Raw genomic sequence first — 22,397 nt, 5'->3', positions numbered from 1 at the left:
ATGGGTCTGGGTGGGATGCTTCAAGGGGCAGTGTGGACTTGTTGGGCTGAAGGGGCTGTTTCCACACTGTAGGGAATCTAAACTAAGAGAGGGGTCAGGATGAGTATGATGGGAAATGCTTGAGTGGTGGTCAATTCTTTGAAATGGTGACTCAAACATTCTGATACAGCTTTTGTCTATGCAAAGTAATCATTCATCACATCACTTGTATGTGGCTTTGGTACCCAGGTCCTGCCTCTAGACTTAGCATGTTTCAGAGGAAGCTTCATTTGGACCATCTCCTGAACTGCAATGCTTCAGCTAGATTAGTTAGACTGGGCTCCTGATTGTTTCCTCAAGAATTACTTCACGTACCTGGTAAATTATAGTGCCCATGGGGTTTTAGTGCCCGTCCTGAATCCTTTTCTTAAAAGGAATCAGCAATCTTATGGCCACACTCTGGCAACAGTTTGGAGTCTTAAATTGCCCAGAATTCAGCTTTGCTAGTTCCATCAGATTAAAGGACAATATTGAAACAAAAGTGTCTGACCCACAAGACTGCTGTGGAACACTGCTGGAGTTGTCTTATGAGCAGATGGCTGAGCAGTCGACAGTATAGCTCCTGGTTGGCTCAATCAGTGACACACAAGCGTATCATTCAGGCAAAGGAATATATGATGGCTGTTTAATCCTTTACACAAGTCGTTTTCTGTTTGTGTCTCTCTTGTTCACAAGTCCCTTCAAATGGGAGTCAATCCCAATCTTAAAAGTTAATGAGCGGCGACGTTGACAATCAGTCCAAACATAGGCCTCCTCAGTTGCCTGACAGCTTCAGTGAGGGTCAGATCGCTCAATTTTGTGACTCCAACATTGTCATCGTCGATTTTCAGTGTCCATATGACTAGAGTTTTCTTTCAAGGAATCTCAGCATTTGGGGATTTGTCAGATTGGTGAGAGTGTGTGTGAGTGTGTGAGAGTGTGAGAGAGAGAGAGAGAGAGAGAGAGAGAGAGAGAGAGAGAGAGAGAGAGAGAGAGACGGTGTTGGGGAACCAGGTTTGGGAATGTTCAGTGCACAAGAGGTGAGACAAGGGTGAACACCAAATTGGAAATTATCTAACTCAGGCTGGATCGAGGTTGGAATTGGGTCTATTTCAGATTGCAGTTGTATTGATCATTTTAAAAGACGTACATAGGGGTGGCATGTTAAAAGGCACATCTCCATTTCAATCAAAGGTGGAAACTTATCATTTAATACAACTTATCATTTTCCAGCTTCTTTCAGTTCTCAAGAAAAGCCATACAGGATTCAAAACATTAAATCTGTTTTCTCTGCACAAACACTCCCAGCACTGCTGAGTTTCTCCAGCAATTTCAATTTTTATTTCGCTCATTTTCTTTGCTGCTTAAAAGAGGGGGTCTTATTATGTCCCATTGCTAACAGCAGTTCTGGTCTGTGTCTGGTCCTGAGAGGTCTGTTATAACTTCACATTAGCTATGGCCCTCAAACCTAATGATCTGTTCATTATTTGCAGGTCTGGAATCCATCAAAATTAACATCCATTGTCAATTGCTCATGGGCAATCTGAAATAGTTTATTTTGGGTATGTTTACATGATTGATAGCCTCTACTTACTCTCCCTATTGAAGCAGACCAATGACCTAACTCAAAGAACTTAATAGTATGAGAATTTCCTTGTTCAGCATTAAGTAGGACAATCCCAACCCTAGGTGGAAGGTCCAATTTCAAGTTCCTGTTCTGCACGTGTGTCACAACAGGCCATCTAAACACAATTGTTTCTTTTTTTAAATTGTTGACTATTTACTTTTCATATTTAGAGACAGGGAATTAAAAACCATATTGATATAAACTGAATTTAATCTAGTTTGAATGCTCCCAGGTAACTGGATGCTTCATCAGCATCTACCAGCGTTAGATTTGACACGGTAACAAAGAGTTTGTCACCACTGTTCAAGGTGAACACACCTCCTTGATAAACCGAATACAAGTTGTGGTTCCCTGAGCACCAAGTGCTGGCACCTCTCAGAAGCAAAGTTGACTTTGGATATTTGGCCATTTTCCTGTAGACATATTGAACTAGCTGATACTCTCTTGTGCTCATGGGATAATCCGCATGGTAACGGAATAAAATCTGGGAATAAATGTAGTATAGGCCTTGGCGCTTGATTTCCAAGGCCCCCTCGCTGTAGCGCATCTCTCTCACATGTGCCACTCCCAACTTCTCCTCCCAAGAAGTGATGAGTTTCCCTTTCAATCCTGGAAGTCTGGCCTCGAGATCTGAATGGAGAGACAATGCATGTGATCAGAGAGAGCTGAGTGAACACAATGACGTGCCTCTATCTGCTGCGCTGCTACCTCTATCAGTTCATCTGCCAACAAGTCCCACCTCTGAGCTGCAGACTTTACAGGGGATCGGCGTGAAACATGCTCTAACTCGTGGCTAACTATTAAACTGAACTCCCAACCCATTCCCTCATCCCTGCCCAACTCACCACGACTACCCTCCACGCACCTTCCAAAACCTTCCCACCCACTCTGAATCAACATCACCCCATCTCCCCCACAGCATCTCCGAACCTGGTCTGACACCCCAATAACTTGAAGACCCTCAGTCACACATGCCCACCACTCCACACACTGACTCAACTTCCCCGGCCTGACAGCCCACAAGGACCTGCCACCCCTTCCCTCCCAAACCATCTCCACCAGAAACACACCCAACAGCCTTTATTTGATTGCTCCCAGCATCCGCACAACTAGCCGCTCCACATGATCCACCTTTTCTCACAACACCCACCCCTCCGCACCACGTGTCACCCTTACCCTTCAACTTATCTGTCTGCCAATCAAATCAGTAAGCTTCCTGAACGGTTATCCTTCCACATGTTGTAGGGGCTTGAATTAATAATTTGGGGCAGAATGCTCCGGGGAAGATAAGGAAAATGGAGCAGAGCAGCATTCTAATTATGAATGGCCCTCCTTGGAAGATTCAGTAATATGTGTGGCTCTCATTGAGCAAGTGGAGTTGTGAGCATATTATCATGAAGGGGATTGGTTGAACACAGCATTCCTCACGGTGATTTTCATTGTTTATAATTCAGAATATAATTCAATCAAAGTGACAAAATTAATTTCAGCAGCACATCTGTGTATAATGGGAACAAGTTCTGCCATTGTGTCAAAGTAATGTGAGTCATTAAAATCACCAAAGAAAACAGTGAGAGTGAGTGATGTATCTGAGCTCTGGCAAATAGATAGAATGCAGTGAGAGGACAAGGAAGCCCTGCAAATATTCCCATTCTCAACAATGTAGTCTAAAAACAGAGGAATCTAGAGGTTCAGGGATTGAATAATTCTTTGAAGTTAGCATCACATATAAACAGGGTGGTTAAAAAGACTTTTAGCATGCTTGCTTTCATTGCTCAGTCCTTTGAGGATAGGACTTTGGAAGTCATGTTGAGGTTGTACAAGACACTGGTGAGGCCTCTTCTGGAAAACTGTCTCCAGTTCTGGTCGCCCAGTTATATGAAGGATATTATTAAGCTGGAGAGGGTTCAGAAAAGATTTACTGGGATATTGCCAGGTATGGAAGGTTTGAGTTTAAAAAAAAGGTTGGATAGGCTAAGACTATTATCACTGGAGTGTAGGAGGTTGAGGGGCAACTTGACAGAAATTTATGAAGCCATGAGGAGTATAGATAAGGTTAATGGTAGGTATCTTTTACCTAAGATGGGGGGGATTTCAAGATTAAGGGGCACACTTTTAAGGTGAGAGGAGAGAGATTTTGAAAAAGACATGAAGAGCAAATTATTTACAAGAGGGTCGTTTGTGTGGGGAATGAACTTCCTGAGGAAGTGGTGGATGTGGGTAAAATTACAACATTTAAAAGACATTTGGATAAGTACAGGAATAGGAAAGGTTTGGAGCAGGCAGGAGGGAATAGATTAGTTTGGGATTATGTTCGGAATGGACTGGTTAGACTGAAGGGTCTGTTTCTATGCTGTATGATTCTATGACTGCTTTCTCATTAGACAGAAAGAGAGAGAGAGAGACAAATGGTGGTGGTTTAATCTGAGGGTCACCACACCTTAGGCAAGGGGAGAGGTTTAGATGGAGAGTCCTTCATGGTAACTTTAGCCAACGCAGGAAGTAAACCCATGCTGCTGGTGCCATGCTACATCACAAACCAGCCATCCAACAACTAAGCTAACTGACCCCCAATGTAGCATAAAGGATATAATTAACTTTCCTAGAACCATACAATCCCTAGAGTGTGGAAGCAGACCATTCGGCCCACTGAGTCCACACCGATCATCCAAAGAACATAGTGCCTACACCTACCCCCACCCCATCGCTGTAACCCTGCATTCCCCATGGCCAATCCACCTAATCTGCACATCTTTGGACTGTGGGAAGAAGCCTGTGTAGACACAGGGAGCATGTGCAAACTCCACACAAATAGCTGTCTGAGAGTGGTATGTGCTAACCACTGTGTGCCACCATGCTGTCCCAGAAATAGCTGTAAATCAGAAAGTAGAAGGGAAGAACTCAGGAAAATTACAAAGACCAGGAAAGTGGAATTGAGCCAATTGTTGGAGCTGACAACTCCCAGTTCCTGTTGGACTTCATCCTGGGGTCTTAAAAGAATTGCCTAGAGAGTTAGTTGATGCATTGGTTTTAATTTTCTCAAACTCCTTCGAGTGAAGAAGGTTGGAAGATACTAATGTAACTCATGTACAAAACAGGAAAATGAGAGGCAGAACACAAGAAGCCAGTTATTAAAAACATTACAACAGTGCACTTCATTAAACTCCAGGATATCAAGTAGAGCCAACTATGATGTGTGAAATGAAAACCATGTTTAACAATTTGCTCTGGAGTTCTCTGAGGAAGTAATACACACCGCAGATAAAGGGAATCCAGTGTATACACAGCACCCAGATTTTCAGAAGACATTTGATAAGGTAACACATCAAAAGTTTTTTTCAGCAAATAACACCTCCTGGTGTAAGTAGTAGTATTTTGGCACAGCTAGGTAATAGGTAGTCAGTAATGGGCCTTTTTCAGGTTGGCAGAATCTAATGAGTGATATGCCACAGGGATCAGTGCAGAGAGCTCAACAGTTTATAATTTATATAAATATCTTAGGTTGAAAGAGGGTTGACAAATTTAATGACACCACAAAGTTAGCTAGGAGAATAGGTTGTGAACATGACACATGGAGTCTACAAAAGATGTGAAAACCAAATACTGAACTCAAATCATTAACACTTTCACTCTCCACTGATGCTGCCAGAACTGTTGAGTTTTCCAGCACTTTCTGCTTTTATTACAATCGTCATATATTGGTAAAGGGAGTGGGCAAAGATGAGACAAACATAATGAGGGAAAATGTGAAATTTTCCATTTTGGCAGGAAGAATTAAATATAACCACGTTGTCGAAATGGTGACAGGGAGCAGAGCACTGAGATGCAGAAGAATTTAGGTGTCCACGTGCATAGTTAGTACACAGGTAAACAGAGTAATCAGGAAATTTAATAGAAATTTTTTTTTTGCAATGTAAGTTGCAATTGTAGGGAGATTATGCTTCAGTTAATCAAGTGATTGGTGATACCACGAAGGATAATATTGGTCTCCTTACTTGTAAGAATAAGAAGCAGTTCAGAGACAGTTTACCAGACTAATACCGTAATGAATGGATTGCCTTATGAGGGGAAGATTGAACAGGCTGTATCTCCTGAAGTTTGGAAGATTAAGAGTTGAGTTGGGGGTCATGATTAGGTAGGCCTGGAGAGGATATTTCCTCTTGTGGGAAAATCTAGAACTAGGGGACACTCTTTATAAATAAAGGGCCAACCATTTAAAACAGAAATGAGAAAGTTAAAACATTAAAAATATAAAATAGAAATTTAGAACATTTAAAACACAAACCATTTTAAACAGAAATATTTTACTCTGAGCGTTGTTAGTCTTTGGAACTTGCCTCCTCAAAAAGTATGGAAGTAGAGGTCTGGAATATTTTTAAGCCACAAGCAGATTTTTGATAAGCAAGTAGGTGGGAAGTTACAATATGTAGGCAGGAATATGGTATAGTCAGGTCAGCCATGGACATATTGAATGGTGGAGCAGTCTCAAGAGGCCAAGTGGCCTACTGCTGCTCCTATGATCTTACATTTATATGTGGAGGACAGCACATTAGTGCAAAAGTTCAGGCAACAATCTTCAGCCAGAAGTGCAGAATGGATGATCCAACTCAGCCTCCTCTGGTGATCTCCAGCAACAGAGGTGCCAGTCTTCAGCCAAATCAATTCACTCCATGTGATATTTAAAAATGGCTAAAGGCGCTAGATAGAGGAAAAGTATTAGGGCCTGACAAAATTCAAGCAATAGTATTGCAAACTACTGTTCCAGGATTAACCATGCTGATGGCTAAGCTGTTTCAGTACAGTGACAACATTGGTCTCTACCTTGCGCTTGGATATAGAAACATAACAAAAATAGGATCAGGTGTGGGCCAATTGACCCTTCTAGTCTGCTCAAATACAATCACGGCCGATCATCCAATTCAGTACCCTGACGCTGCTTTCTTCCTCTAGTCTTTGATTTCTTTAATCCTAAAGCACAGAGGGTGGTTCACAGTAGAATGAACTGCCAGAGTGGTCGGTGCAGGTACAGTTACAATATGTAAAAAAATTTTGGGTAGGTACATGGATAAGAAAGGTTTAGAGGTACATGGGCCAAACACAGGCGAGTGGGACTCATTTAATTTGGAAAACTTAGTTGGCATGAACGAGTTGGACCGAAGGGTCTGTTCTATGCTGTATGGCTCTATGACTATATCTAACTCTCTACATAAACTTAATGAATATTCTTAATAATTTAGCCACAATAGCCCTCTAAGAAAAGAATTCCACAGATTCATTACGTCCTGAGAAATCTCTGTCATAAATAGGCAACCTTTTGTTCTGAGATTTTGCTGTCTACTCCTAGGCTCTCCCATGGTGAGAAACAACCTGTCCACATTATGCAGTCCCTCTGCACAGCAGCATGCTGCAATTTTTTACCAATTAAAACATAGTCCATTTTGCTGTTATTCCTACCAAAATGGATGACCTCACACTTTTCAACAGTGCACTCCATTGTACTTTATGACAGTAATTTCTGCGATTAAACATGAAAGAAAAGTTTTGGATCTAACAAGCGAGGTTTGATGGTGCCTCTGACTTGTCTAGTATTAACAGCTGGGATCATAACAATATGCATCCCACCACACCCTCCTCTTCCCACACAAGTATTATACATTTTTCAATCAAATCACCATTCACTCTTATAAACTCTAGCAGATATAAACATAGCCTGCCCAGCTTTCTCTTGCAAGATAACACAACCATTCCAGGTCTCAGCCTTGGTAAACCATCTCTGAACTGCTTCCAATGCATTTGATCCTTCCTTTAATAAGATGTCCAGTACTACACACAGTACTCAGTCGTGCCTGACAAACCTGCTAGAATTCTTTGAAGAGGTAACAAGTAGGTTAGACCAGGGAAACCCAGTGGATGTTACCTATCTAGACTTCCAAAAAGCCTTTGACAAGGTGCCTCACAGGAGGCTGCTGAGTAAGATGAGGGCCCATGGTGTTCGAGGTGAGCTACTGGCTTGGATTGAGGATTGGCTGTCTGACAGAAGGCAGAGAGTTGGGATAAAAGGCTCTTTTTCAGAATGGCAACCGGTGACGAGCGGTGTCCTGCAGGGTTCAGTGTTGGGGCCACAGCTGTTCACTTTATATATTAATGATATGGATGAAGGGACTGGGGGCATTCTGGCGAAGTTTGCTGATGATACAAAGATAGTTGGACAGACAGGTAGTACTGAGGAGGTGGGGAGGCTACAGAAAGATTTAGACAGTTTAGGAGAGTGGTCCAGGAAATAGCTGATGAAATTCAATGTGAGCAAATGCGAGGCCTTGCACTTTGGAAAAAAGAATACAGGCGTGGGCTATTTACTAAACGGTGACAAAATTCATAAAGCTGTAGTACAAAAGGATCTGGGAGTGTTGGTCCAGGATTCTCTAAAGGTTAACTTGCAGGTAGAGTCTGTGATTAAAAAGGCGAATGTAATGTTGTCGTTTATCTCAAGAGGGTTGGAATATAAAAGCAGTGATGTGCTTCTGAGACTTTATAAGGCTCTAGTTAGGCCCCATTTAGAATACTGTGTCCAATTTTGGGCCCCACATCTCAAAGGACATACTAGCCCCGGAGCGTGTCCAGCAGAGATTCACACGGATGATCCCTGGATTGGTAGGTTTAACGTATGATGAACGGCTGAGGATCCTGGGATTGTATTCATTAGAGTTTAGAAGGTTGAGGAGACTTACAAGATAATGTATGGCTTAGAAAGGGTGGACACTGGGAAGTTGTTTCCATTAGGTGGGGAGACTAGGATCCGTGGGCACAGTCTTAGAATTAGAGGGGGTAAATTTAAAACGGAAATGAGGAGACATTTCTTCAGCCAGAGAGTGGTGGGCTTGTGGAATTCATTGCCATGGAGAGCAGTGGAGGCTGGGACGTTAAATATCTTCAAAGCGGAGATTGATAAATTCTTGGCCTCACAAGGAATTAAGGTCTACGGGGAGGTGCTTGACTATTCTAATGTAAACTAACTTCATCAGCTGGCCTGAAACTCTTGCGATTTTTTTTCAACAGGCTCACTTACAATCCAAAGACACTGTAGGAGCTCAATGGGCTGACACTATCCGGTACCAAAAGTGACAATCTAGAGCCACATCACTCCCAGCCTCATAGATCCCACCCTCTCCATCCCAGTCAGATCTCCACCACAAGGCAGCAGCTACATAAAGACTGGCCTCCAGGCACAAATCTCTTGTTGCTACCACTCTAGCCAAGAGCAATTATTGTTTTTATTTTTTGCCGGTGACACAATCATTTGCTCCCCATCCCTAGCTGTCCTTGAACTGAATGACTTGCTGGGCCATTTCAGAAAGAGTTGAGAGGATTGTTGAGGGTCTGGAGTCACATTTGGACCAGACAGAATAAGGATGGTAGATTTCCTTCCCAAAAAGACATTGGTGAACCAGATGGGTTTTAACTTCAATCCAACAGTGACGATTATCTCAGAGAACACAATGGAATCTTTTTATCAGGAGGGTCGAAGGACCGAGTAGTGGCAGATGGAGTTTAACATAAATAAATGTGAGGCGCTGCATTTGGTAAGACAGATCAGGGCAGGACTTATACACTTAGTGGTAGGGCCCTGGGGAGTGTTGCCAAAAAAAAATGTTGGTGGGAAGGTTCACAGTTTTTTAAAAGTGGAGTCGGAGGTAGACAGGATACTGAAGGCGGCTTTCGGTACACTTGCTTTTATTGGTCAGTGCTGATATCTTTGGAGCGCTCTTAACTCCTGCACTTTATGTCTCTGGCTATAACTTGGTGACATCACATCATTGCTATGAAAGGATTGCTCGATATACACCCCCCCACACCAACATAACGCTTTTACTGGTTGTCCAACATTGAGTGTCATGTTGTGCCAATAAAGGACATTGGGTAGGCCACTTTAGGAATTCTGCTTACAGTTCTCATCTCCCTGCTATGGGAAAGATGTTGTTAAACTTGAAAGGGTTCAGAAAAGATTTACAAGGATGTTGCCTGGGATGGAGGGTTTGAACCACAGCGAGAGGATGAATAGGTTTACAGGCACCATGGTGGCTCAGTGGTTAGCCCTGCTGCCTCATAGGACTAGGGACCTGGGTTTGATTCCACCCTCAGCTGACTGTCTGTGTGGATTTTGCACATTCTCCCCGTGTCTGCGTGGGTTTCCTCTGGGTGCTTCCCACAGGCCAAAGATGTGCAGGCTAGGTGGATTGACCATGCTAAATTGCCTGTAGTGTTCAGGGCTGTGAAGGTTAAGTGGGTTATAGGGCGATGGGTCTGGGTAGGAAGCTCTGAGGGTTGGTGTAGACTTGTTGGGCGGAAGGGCCTATTTCCACACTGTAGGGATTCTATGATGAGGTTGGGACTACTTGCTTTGGAGGTTGAGAGATGACCTTATAGAAGTTTATAAAATCATGAGGGACATGGATAGGGTGAATAGCCACAGTCTTTTTCCCAGGGTAGGGGAGTCCAAAACTAGAGGGTATAGGTTTAAGCTGAAGGGGAAGGATTTAAAAAGGACCATGCAAAAATGGTGCATGTATGGACTGAGCTGCCATGGGGAGTGGTGGAGGCTGGTACAATTACAACATTTAAAAGGCGTCTGGATGGGTTTATGAATAGGAAGAGTTTAGTGGGATATGGGCCAAGTGCTGACAAATGGGACTAGATTTATTTAGTACATCTGGTCACCAAGGATGAGTTGGACCAAGGAGTCTGTTTCCATGCTGTACAGCTCTATGACTATAACATAGTCTCATGGTCACTGTTACTAAGAATAGCTTTCAATTCCAAATATATTAATGAATTGAACCTAAATTCCACCAGTTCCTATGGTGGGCTTGAACCCATGTCTCCAGGCATCAACAACTTTGAGGGCCCATGGTGTTCGAGGTGAGCTACTGGCTTGGATTGAGGATTGGCTGTCTGACAGAAGGCAGAGAGTTGGGATAAAAGGCTCTTTTTCAGAATGGCAACCGGTGACGAGCGGTGTCCCGCAGGGTTCAGTGTTGGGGCCACAGCTGTTCACCTTATACATTAATCTGGATGAAGGGACTGGGGGCATTCTGGCGAAGTTTGCCGATGATACAAAGATAGGTGGACAGGCAGGTAGTACTGAGGAGGTGGGGAGGCTGCAATAAGATTTAGACAGTTTAGGAGAGTGGTCCAGGAAATGGCTGATGAAATTCAATGTGAGTAAATGTGAGGTTTTGCACTTTGGAAAAAAGAATACAGGCGTGGGCTATTTACTAAACAGTGACAAAATTCATAAATCAGAAGTACAAAGGGATCTGGGAGTGTTGGTCCAGGATTCTCTAAAGGTTAACTTGCAGGTAGAGTCTGTGATTAAAAAGGCGAATGTAATGTTGTCGTTTATCTCAAGAGGTTTGGAATATAAAAGCAGTGACATGCTTCTGACACTTTATAAGGCTTTAGTTAGGCCCCATTTAGAATACTATGTCCAATTTTGGGCCCCACACCTCAGGAAGGACATACTGGCACTGAAGCGTGTCCAGCAGAGATTCACACGGATGATCCCTGGAGTGGTAGGTTTAACATACGATGAACGGCTGAGGATCCTGGGATTGTATTCATTAGAGTTTAGAAGGTTGAGGAGAGATCTAATAGAAACTTACAAGGTAATGCATGGCTTAGAAAGGGTGGACACTGGGAGGTTGTTTCCGTTAGGCGGGGAGACTAGGATCCGTGGGCACAATCTTAGAATTAGAGGGGGTAAATTTAAAACGGAAATGAGGAGACATTTCTTCAGCCAGAGAGTGGTGGGCTTGTGGAATTCATTGCCATGGAGAGCAGTGGAGGCCGGGACGTTAAATGTCTTCAAAGCGGAGATTGATAAATTCTTGGTCTCACAAGGAATTAAGGGCTACAGGGAGAGTGCAGGGAAGTGGAGTTGAAATGTCCATCAGCCATGATTAAATGGCGGAGTGGACTCGATGGGCCAAATGGCCTTACTTCCACTCCTATGTCTTATGGTCTTATGATCTACTCCAGATATAGTCTCACCAGTGGCTTCTAAAACTGAAACATAACCTCCCCAACTTATAAAGTCACAAAGAGATCTGCAGCATAGAAATGGGCCTTTTGCCATTCAGAAACAACACCTAACTATTATAATCCCATTTTCCAGAAATTAGCCCATTGTCTTGTTCGCCTTGGCATCACAACTGCACATCTAAATACTTTTTTAATATTATGAGGGTATTTGCCTCTACCATCCCTACAGACAATGAGTTCCAGATTTTCACTACCTTCTGGATGAAAAAGCTTTTCCTCACATCTCCACTAAACTTCCTGCCCTTACCTTAAATCTATGTCCCTTGCTATTGATCCCTCCACCAAGTGGAGAGAGTTTTCCCTGCCTACCCTATCTATGCCCTTCATAATTTTACACATCTCAATCATGTCCCCTCTCAATCTCCTCTTCTCTCAGGAAAACAGCCCCAATCAGTCCAATCTCTCTTCATAACTGAAACATTCCAGCCCAGGCTAAACCATGGTAAATCTCCTCTGCACCCTCTCCAATGCTCACAACACTCCAACAATATGGATTCCAGAACAGCACACAATACTCTATAGCCATGACCAGATCAACATTTCGTACAGTTCCAGGATAGCCTCCCTGCTCTTAAGCTCCACGTCTTCACAATAAAGGCAAGTTTCCCATTTAACCACTTTATTCATCCGTTCTGATAACTTAAGCGGCCAGTCTGCATGCACGCCAAGGTCTCTTTGATCCCCTGAGATTCTCATAGTCCTACCATTCACCATATATTCCCTTACCTTGGTTGTCTAGCCTAAGTGTAAAACCTCGCATTTATCCGGATTGATTCCATTTGCCACTGATCAGCCCATCTGGCCAGCCTGTCTATATCCTCCTGTAATCTAGGGCTGTCCTCCTCATGATTTAGTATCCCATCAATCATACAGAAGGATTGTGGGGAGTGTTAGAAATGTTTTGTACCTTTCTGACCCTTTGAGTACTTCCTCGTGGAATATTATAGACGGGGGAGAATAGGTGTTTGGTTGAGGGTGAGAGAAGAGTGTGATGGATACAGCTGATGAATCCCAGTCCCTAGGCCTTCCTACTCAGGGTGCAATGGAATTAGAAAGGCGCAGAGCAGCATAAAGAGGTTAGCAGGATTCCTCATAGCAAACATGAAGTAACGCCTGTTGTGGCCGTGGGAGGCAAGTGACAATTCCCAGTTCTTCCTCAGGAATACAGGATGGAACTTACCAGAAGGAGTTTTAATCAGTTTCTTCACAGTGAGGTGGGCATAGGGTGTCAGCTTCTTTCTACTCTTCCTCGTGCGACTGGGGGCCGACCCTGAAAAAAAAACATACTGCTTATGAAACCCGATGACAACAAACAGCTTCATCTGCAGGGTCTGAACATTGCTACACTCTCAGGTATAGTTTGAGCACAGATTACAGACATCTGTAGAAGAAGCCTTTCAAAGGAACAAGGAAGATGACAAGAATCCAGATTCCTGTTCACGAACAGACAGGACAGTGAGACTTCTGCTGAGTGCGACAGTGGCTGATTAAGCATATTGGGAATTTGGTTTGGAGTGAGAATCGGGTGCAGGGGAGATGGAGGGATACTGCAGAAGTGCACCAAGTGGGGTATTTGCTGAAGGAATTTGCTGTAAGAGACTAAGTTTTATCAGCATAATAAAGTTTATTGGTAGTGCAAAAATTATTGGGAGGTGTTGGTTGTTCTAAATATAAACTAATGAATTAGCAATTGACATGGAAAGCATGTTTCCTCTTGTCAATCAGAACAGAGTCAGGGCTCATGGTTTCAAAATTAGGAGTCGCCCTTTCAGTACAGAGGCTGTGCAAATTTGCAATTCTCAAAATTTGAAGGTGATGAAGGCATGATATTATATTTGGAGTGGAGGTCGATGGATTCTTTTTAGGCAGGGAATCAAGGGTTATCACAGGAATGTGGGAATGTGGAATTCAAAAAACAAACAAATCAGCCGATGTCTAATTGTACAGTGGAGCAGGTTTACAGGACCACATGGCCTAGTTCTGCTCCCATTTTGTATGTTCTTATGTTTGTAAATCTGGAATTGATGGAGGCCCAAGGCCCACAATACAAGCAGAGTAAAAGCTAGGGCTCAGGGCTGATATTGTGGAGTATTTCCTGACATTAAGGCAGTTAAATATAGAGTGGAAATTAAATAAGAATGGAATTAGATACAAATCTCCATTCTTACTACAGTACTAATAACATGCTTAATTAACCCCACCTCCTTTTCCTAGCCTCCTGTGTTTTTGAATGTCAAATATTGCCCAAAATTTATTACTGAACTCTGCTTACCTTGCAACCATGTCTCTATAATGGCTATTAGCTCTGACATGTTCATTTCTAGCTGTGCTAACAACTGATCTATGGTTTTCTGCCTATTATGGACTATGCATTTTTATTACATTACAATCTCCGAAGTTATCTGTCAGTGCTCGCTAAAGTTTATGTGGTCTGTCATTTCCTGTCTCACACTATTTATCATTATCCCAGTCATGATCTTGTCTATTACTTCACTGGTTTCATTTCATTTATCACTTTTCTTCTGACATGATCCCTTCCTCTCACCATTCAGATTAAGGTGTTTAGTTTAGGATTTGACTGCATGAAGGATTAAGTATGTGATGTAATGACTTTGTGAAGAATGAAGTTGTGAGGAAGGAACAGTGTGAAGAGGTGAGTGTAAGTAAGTGAGTGAGAGAAGGGATGAATTTGTGAGGCGGTGACTGTGTGAGGAAATGTTGGAGTGACTGGGTGAGTGCGTCTGAGGGTGAGTGAGTGAAATGGTGATGGAAAGTGTGGTGATGAGAGAGAGGAAGAGTGCGAGGCATGACTGAATGCAGTGGTCAGTGAGTTTGAGAAGAAAAACTGAGATGAAGCTAGAAGAAATGGGGATTCAAATAAAGGGAGGAGAGCCAAGTGAGGCAGATAAATGAGCGTGAATGGAAACGGGCTTGGGTCTGATCCGACGACTGGTTAAGTAGATAACACTCATCATCCTAATTCAATCAAGAAAGTGCACTTTGGGAGAAGCTGCTCCAATGGAATTTCCCTTCATCCCAAGTAAGGACCTTCCACTTTCTGGACAGCATGTGACTTACCACACTCACATATATCCTTGCTCCTGGATTACAGACACCAAAACTTACCCCTGCTTTGTTCTTTGTCTGCTGCACCAGGATCCACCTAAACAAACAGAGGAACAGTTAGTATCAGAGATAATGGGAACTGCAGATGCTGGAGAAGGGTCTAGGCCCGAAACGTCAGCTTTTGTGCTCCTGAGATGCTGCTTGGCCTGCTGTGTTCATCCAGCCTCACATTTTATTATCAGAGGAACAGTTAGTGTCTATTTCTATCAGACCCAGTGAAATTTGCTCGGTTCCAGGGCACGTGGTGTAGATCGGTGGTGTCTCACACTTCAGGTAGTGCCATGCAAATGCATGAAGACTAATTGAGAGATCTGGAGTTAAAACTCCTTTTGCTGAATCAGAGTCATTCCCTGCGCTGGACTTTGTCCTGTGAAGAAATACACAGCCCACAGCAACAAAACCCACACTCTTATAAAACTGGAGTAAAGACAACACTCTTTTATTCTCATTAGTCTTGGATGACAGACTTCTCCCAAGTAAGACAACAGGTTGAGTGAGCATATCAGGAATTTAGCTCCAAGTGGGAATTGGTATACACAGAAGTTTGTCAAGTGGGGAATTCAGTGAAAGAATTTACTGTGATAGACTGTAAGTTTTAGTGTCAACTTTACTGAAAGTGCAAAGACATTGGTGGGTCTTGTCTTTGCTAAATATAAATTATTGAATTAGCAATCAACACAGAATGTATGTTTTCTCTTAGGAATTAACAAAGATCTTGGGCTCAAGGTTTTAAAATTAGGGTGTCACCCTTTCAGAACAGAGGTGAGGAGACATTTCTTTTCTCTCAGAGGTTGTGCAAATTTGGAATTCTCAGCATTAAGCCGAGGAGACTTCTCACTCTCTCCTGTTTGGAGATTCTAGAAATTCTTCAGTAACACCTTGCTGTCTTCCACCTTCCTTTCTATACAAACCTCCAGTTCAAGGGGAATGAAATGACTTTAAAGGCAATGAAAGGACGAATTCTGAACTAGTGAACAAAAGACAGTATTGGTGTGTAAACAGCCTTGCGTCAGCAGCAAAGAACTAAAAAGGAATTGAATGGAAGAGAAAGGAAGTAACTCACTGAACCCAAGGTACTAGGAACTGCCGATGCTGGAGAATCTGAGATAACAAGGTGTGGAGCTGGATGAACGCAACAGGTCAAGCAGCATCAGAGGAGCAGGAAAGCTGACGTTTCAGGTCGAGATCCTTCTTCAGAAAAGGGGTGAAGAAGGGTCTTGACCCGAAATGTTCATACAGCTCTACACCTTGTTAACTCATTGAACCCAATGGTTGCTATTGAACTGTGTTGCTCTGATCTTTTATTCCTCTTTTTCCACTTTTAATATCTATGTCTTGTTTGTCTTGGTCTGCCTGCCTGTTTGTGGAGTTCTAAGTTAGTAAATCATATTCCTTGATCACTATTAGAGACAATTTGCTCACCGGAGACAGTGATTTTCTTGTTAAATGTCGAAACCTAGTATTTTCTTTTAAGCTGAGTTTGTCAGTGAGGCCAGCTGGGGACTCTGGAGAATTTGATTTACCTTTTTTACTTTTGTGACAACTCCAGGAATAGTGAGGCTCGATTTCCAGTACATCACATGAGAGAGTTATAACACTGGGAATTGTGAGCAAGCATCTCACACAGTGTGTCAGGGTGCTCTTGACTAGATATCTGAGTGAACAACATCGGCCACAGTCCAAGCGCAATCCCATTCACCAAGTCACAATGCAGTGGTACTGCCAATATCCCCACACCTCCTTCTGTCCCAGATGGGTGGTGCCAGATTTCCACACGTTGCCCAATCTAACTGTTGACTGTAAATGTTGATCTCAAAGAGGCACGTCCACTGACCCATTGACCAGGACTACTGTTAAAGAGAAAATAGATACTGGCTAAAGTGGAGGAAAAAAAGATTCATAAAGGACAAAACATTGGAACTCATAAAAACTCAAAACAATGAGTCAGAAGGGTAATGAGAAAATGAGGAATAAATTATTAGAAGAAAATCAATCAGATTATAATGAATCTAAGATCCATTCAGGTGTAAGAAAACAACAGTCAGCAGATGGCAGCTCAAATTCATTTCTACATTTGAAATTTTTGATCAGACAATGATCAGCACTCTTAAGTTCATTCATGACCCTGCTGAATCATTTACTGTAAACCTGTGGTTATCACACTGGAAGTTTCAATGTGAGGCTGTTTAACCAAAGTGCGAGTGGAAAGCTGACCAGTTTGCTACCAAGTGTTAACTTCATGCTTCTGTCAATGTAGCTTAAACCGCAGATGGGGTGGAACCATTCACACTCTGTTGGGCAAGTTTAACTTTAATAAACTGTCCTGAGTGAGGGTGAGGTGAAACCAGGGATCAAGAGATCACACATTACAAACACAGAGCAAGCACCATCTCTTCACAGGACAATGCAAACAGAAAGCTCAAATCCGATACAAACTGTCAAGCTAGCGAGGTTGGCCTTTCACTCTTGCTACTGGATGATTCGCAAAAAGTATGGTATCACCTCCAAAAAAGGCTCCTGCATGACCTTGACCCTGACTACACTGGTAAACAGGAGCAAAGAAGCGCACTTAAGATTCACTCCTCTAGTTCCCACAATTCACTCACTGGACAACACCACCAATTCAGAGCTGTACCAGAGACTCCAGCACCAGCATCCAGGCTGATTTCCTAATCACAGGTCACTTACCAAAGCAGCCAGCCACTGTGTGACAAAATAACAGGGGAACAAGTCATAAGTCACATTTGTATACCACTTAAAACAATTCAATTCCCTGTAACCATTCAGGGGTGAGTGATCAGCTAGATTGGGAAGACTGAAACGGACTTTGGAGTTATGTCCTACTCACTTTGGGATTTGGGGTGAAAACTTTATCAAACCTTCCCTCACAAAATCATGTTGTGATCCTAAACCAAATTGGGAGCTTTATCGATGATTAATGTACACTGAATGTTTCCTCATGATCCTGGTTATAATAGGATTGAGTTCTTTAAGTCCAAGATGAACTTCCAGCAGTGGAGGACTCTTGCTCCTCTTTGCCCACCAAGCACTACTGGAAAGGTATTTCCACACAGCAGCCATTACTTTTTGTTTACCGACAGGATTTCCCATGGTCTGAAAGCCCAGCTTATATGTTGTTGCGACAGGACACCCTGCTTTCTGAGTAAAAGTTGTTTTGCCATTTCCCTTCCCAGCCAAATCAAGAGTGAGAAATCATAGATCCTTGTGTCCCTCCAGGTCTCTAATTATTCCCCCAGGCTTAACCTGTCCCTTGAAACTCTCAACAGCCTTGGTAGTGCCTTTACGATGCACTTTGGGTCCATAAGAGGAGAATTGTGCAGCAAAAGAGGAAGCTATCAAGTCTGTATCAGGTCTTCCAAAGAGAAATCTAGTTGGTGCTATCACTGTCCACCAACTCTTTGAGCTTTCCTCCAAATATTTGACTAATTTTCAACTTGAACACCAATGTGAATCTGTCTTAAGATCACCTCATCTTCTCTTTAACCCTCTTCCTCATTGCCAAAGCATTCTGTTGCCTAGAATCCAAAACCACAGTCATAGTATGGTACATCAGGGTTATATAGGTTCCTCTCTGCTTTTGTTCTCAATGAGTCCTTTCAGAAAGGCAAGCCAAAGCTCAAGTTTCAGAACAGATGTACTCTGTCAGACTTAGACATAACTTGGTCATTACATTGCGCTGCCAGTTCTGTTTCATTCAGCCAGGTCCAATGCCAAAATCCTTACTTTTTGAGGTTGCTTCAGATTTTCTTAAGGATACTGTCAACTTTCAACTGGTACTTTTTAGATTTAAGGAGCACCTTTTTCATTCTGACTATGCAATTGTTAGGTGATGTAGTCATGTTGTGACAATGCCTACTATATTTGAGTTGACAGGCAGGGCATGTAGACTTACACAGGAGCAGAATTAGAAGAATTCATTGTTATCCTTAATTCTCAACACTCCATTAAACCTAAAGCCACCACACACAGATGAAGCATTAATTTCCAAGATATTTGTTTACATTGGCACAAGACAAGAAGTGTAGATTGGCAACAGAAGTTTTCTCTTCAAAGCAACCAACAGGGGCCTTTACACAAACAAAGCCAACACCCTGAGCATATCTAAAAATTGGTCAGGCAACAGCTAATGTGTTTCCACATATACATAGCTGGAATTCATTATCCAGGAAGTTACAACCTTATTTCCTTCGTCATCAAGTGTCAATAGCAGATTTAAATTTACCAACTGATAGTGTCTGCAACACACCAGGTGAAGGAGAAGGCTGTAAAAGAAGAGAATAGTTTTAAAGATGTCAACAATGGAAAGCTGAACTAACTAGGAGTCAGGAAAAATTTGAAATCACTGAAGGAATAAATTCCTTGAAAATGAATGTTGAATTTCTAGCTTAAGGCTGCATGAGATCACACCTCCTGAGTACCTAGGAGGTGTGATCTCATGCAGGCTTAGATAGCAATTCCACATTTATTTTCAAGGAATTTATTCCTTCAGTGATTTCAAATTTTTCCTGGCTCCTGGTTATTTCAGCTTTCCATCGTTGACATTTTAAAAACTGCTGTCTTCCTTTGCAGCTTTCTCCTTCACACTTAGGATCCCTACAAGTGTGGAAGCAGGCCATTCAGCCCATCAAATCCCAACCTATCTCCAAACACTATCTGAACCACAACCAGCACTGCCTGCCCCCACCCACCCAACCCTGTATTTCCCATGGCTAACCCACCTAACCTGCACGTCTCTAGGCACTGTGGGTAATTTAGAATGGCCAATTCCCCTAACCTACACATCTTTGGACTGTGGAAGGGAACTGAAGCACCCAGAGGAAACCTGCTCAGACACATGGAGAATGTGCAAACTCCACACAGACAGTCACCTGAGGCTGGGATCAAACCCAGATCCCTGACTCTGTGAGCAGCACTGCTAACCACAAAACCACCGTGCTGCCCCAGATTCAAGAAGTACGAAAGACAGAATCTCTGACCAGGGCAGCAGCCCCTCACATTTTCTATCCATCTCATATATGGGGAAGTCCGTTCTCTTATTGACTGCAGGGGCGCTGCTGCCTGAGACAGAATCTACTGACGGTATTGGACCCTGGTGATCAGCATCATTAGTCATCACTCTCCTGGGACCTGCTCCCATCCCATCCACACTAAACAGAAGTGGCTTGCAGACAGACTGAAATTTTATACAATTTTAACATCCTACTCAAATTGGAATTACACCCAGAGTCTACCTCTTTCGGTCTGTTATGGGAAGTTGATGCTTGTAAAGGTAGATACATTGAGCGGCTATTATTGGGAATGGCTGAGGATGATGGTGTGGGGGTTACATTGCAAGGGGTTTGGAGGTGAGAACTTGTGATAAAACCTGTATGAATACATCCCTGAATTTGAATTATTTACCTGTCAGAGTGTATGTGAAACAATGTGCTAAAGAAGGTCAACACACCCTCTTTGATTATGTAGCTGAAAATACCGACAAACCACAACTGCAAACCTACATTTACTGGAATATGCCAAGGCCAAACTGTTGATGGTCAAAGCCAAGAATAGCAACCTCTACTCAGACTACACGTAAATTAGGTGCAATCAATCACACTTGGTTGGGGGAGTCTAAATGCTCAACCAAAGCAGTGGAAACCACATTGAATTACTTTACAACGTCTCCCTGAAGTGTGATCCTATTACAACTAAGTACAAAAGCATTCATTTGCCACTGTGCTACTTTCAGAATCACTTTCTTCTCCAATAGTTTGCACAGCTTTTTTTATTTAATGTGACTTTACTTCCTTTACTTGTATCATTTAGGTTTTGATGTGGGGACTTAGTGTTCATGCATTGCAAGGCATGGTTACTCAGTAGGCTGCTGGGTATGTGCAGCCACTTGGTAAAAACGATTCTCATTTCAGCACAGAATATTTGTAATCAAGAATGTTAACATATTCCTATTACTGAATATATAATTATTCAGAGGGAGCTGTACTATGTGCGCACCAATGTAATAGTGCAGCATGTTACCAGCTGATCAAATTCAAAGACGGTGAGTGCTTGGGATAGATTCCTTTACAGAGTGAAGCATTACAGGTGAAGCATTACACATGACTCTACTCTGCTCGTGCCAGTAAGTGTCTCATTATATGAAGTGAAAAATGTGTTCCAGTAATCATTCAATGTTCCTCATCTATATAAACGAATTTAATTTGTATGATTAACTATTTCCCTTCTTTCTCTTAAAGTAAAATTGAATGCTAAAGAGTCATAGAGATCAACAGCACAGATAAAGGGCCTTCAGCCCATCACATCCATGCAAGTCAGAAAGTTTTACCTCACATCTCCCCCAAACCTTTTGCTGCTTGCCTTAAGTCTATGCTCCAGAAATTGATTCTACCACCAATGGGAAAAGTTTTTTCCTGTCTACCCTATCTGTGCCCTTCACAATTTTATACATCTCAATCATGCCTCCTCTCAATCTCCTCTGTTCTTCGGAAAAAAACACCAGTCTGGCCAATTTCTATGCATAATAAAAACTCTATAGCCCAGACAACAATCTGGTAAATCTCGACACCCACATCCCTACTATAATGTGGATGTGATGCTATCACATCCCTTTTATAATCACCTGCACATAATAACCTACATGACTGAACCATACAGCCCTAGCATAACCTCCCTTCTCTTCAGTTCTACGCCTTGTCTAATAAAGGCAGATATCTCCAAATTCCTTTGACAGCACCTTCCAAATCCATGACTATTTCCACCCTGAAAGTCAAGGGCAGTGGAAACAGGGGAACAATACACCTGCAAACTCCCTCTATGCTAACTTGGAAATACATCACCATTCCTTCAGCATCACGAGGTCAAAATCCTGGCACTCCCTCTTTAAGAGTATTGGGGTCTACATGCACCAAATGGACTGCAGTAGTTCAAAGAGGCAGCTTACCATCACTTTCTCAAGGACAGCTAGGAATGGGCACCCTCAACTCACAAATAAGGATAGGATTCTTGGCAGTGTGGAGGAACAGAGGGATCTTGGTATGAAGATACATAGATCCCTTAAAATGGCCACTCAAGTGGACAGGGTTATTAAGAAAACATATGGTGTTTTGGCTTTCATTAACAGAGGGATTGAATTTAAGAGTCGTGAGATCTTGTTGCAGCTCTGTAAAACTTTGGTGAGACCGCACTTGGAATACTGCATCCAGTTCTGGTCGCCCTATTATAGGAAAGATGTGGATGCTTTGGAGAGGGTTCAGAGGAGGTTTACCAGGATGCTGCCTGGCTGGAGGGCTTATCTTATGAAGAGAGGTTGACTGAGCTTGGTCTCTTTTCATTGGAGAAAAGGAGGAGAGGGGACCTAATTGAGGCATACAAGATAATGAGAGGCATAGATAGAGTTGATAGCCAGAGACTCTTTCCCAGGGCAGAAATGGCTAACACGAGGGGTCATAGTTTTAAGCTGGTTGGAGGAAAGTATAGAGGGGATGTCAGAGGCGGGTTCTTTACATAGAGA

General features: G+C 42.7%; 1 protein-coding gene across 1 annotated transcript in view; it reads right to left on the bottom strand.

Moving 5' to 3' along the window:
* Positions 1-945: 945 nt before the first annotated feature.
* The window catches only part of tnfsf11 (TNF superfamily member 11), a 118,466-nt gene continuing 97,014 nt past the window's right edge, over positions 946-22,397 (bottom strand). Inside the window, exons 3-5 of the mRNA XM_048541192.2 lie at positions 14,870-14,906; positions 12,924-13,013; positions 946-2,275 (exon numbers count right to left, since the gene is read on the bottom strand). Of these exons, the coding sequence (XP_048397149.1) occupies positions 1,854-2,275; positions 12,924-13,013; positions 14,870-14,906 (549 nt within the window). The 3' untranslated portion in view covers positions 946-1,853. The remainder of the gene's footprint in view (positions 2,276-12,923; positions 13,014-14,869; positions 14,907-22,397) is intronic.

Source organism: Stegostoma tigrinum, chromosome 12 (assembly GCF_030684315.1).
Source record: "Stegostoma tigrinum isolate sSteTig4 chromosome 12, sSteTig4.hap1, whole genome shotgun sequence".
Taxonomy (NCBI): domain Eukaryota; kingdom Metazoa; phylum Chordata; class Chondrichthyes; order Orectolobiformes; family Stegostomatidae; genus Stegostoma; species Stegostoma tigrinum.
This window is presented reverse-complemented; position numbering and strand designations above follow the sequence as displayed.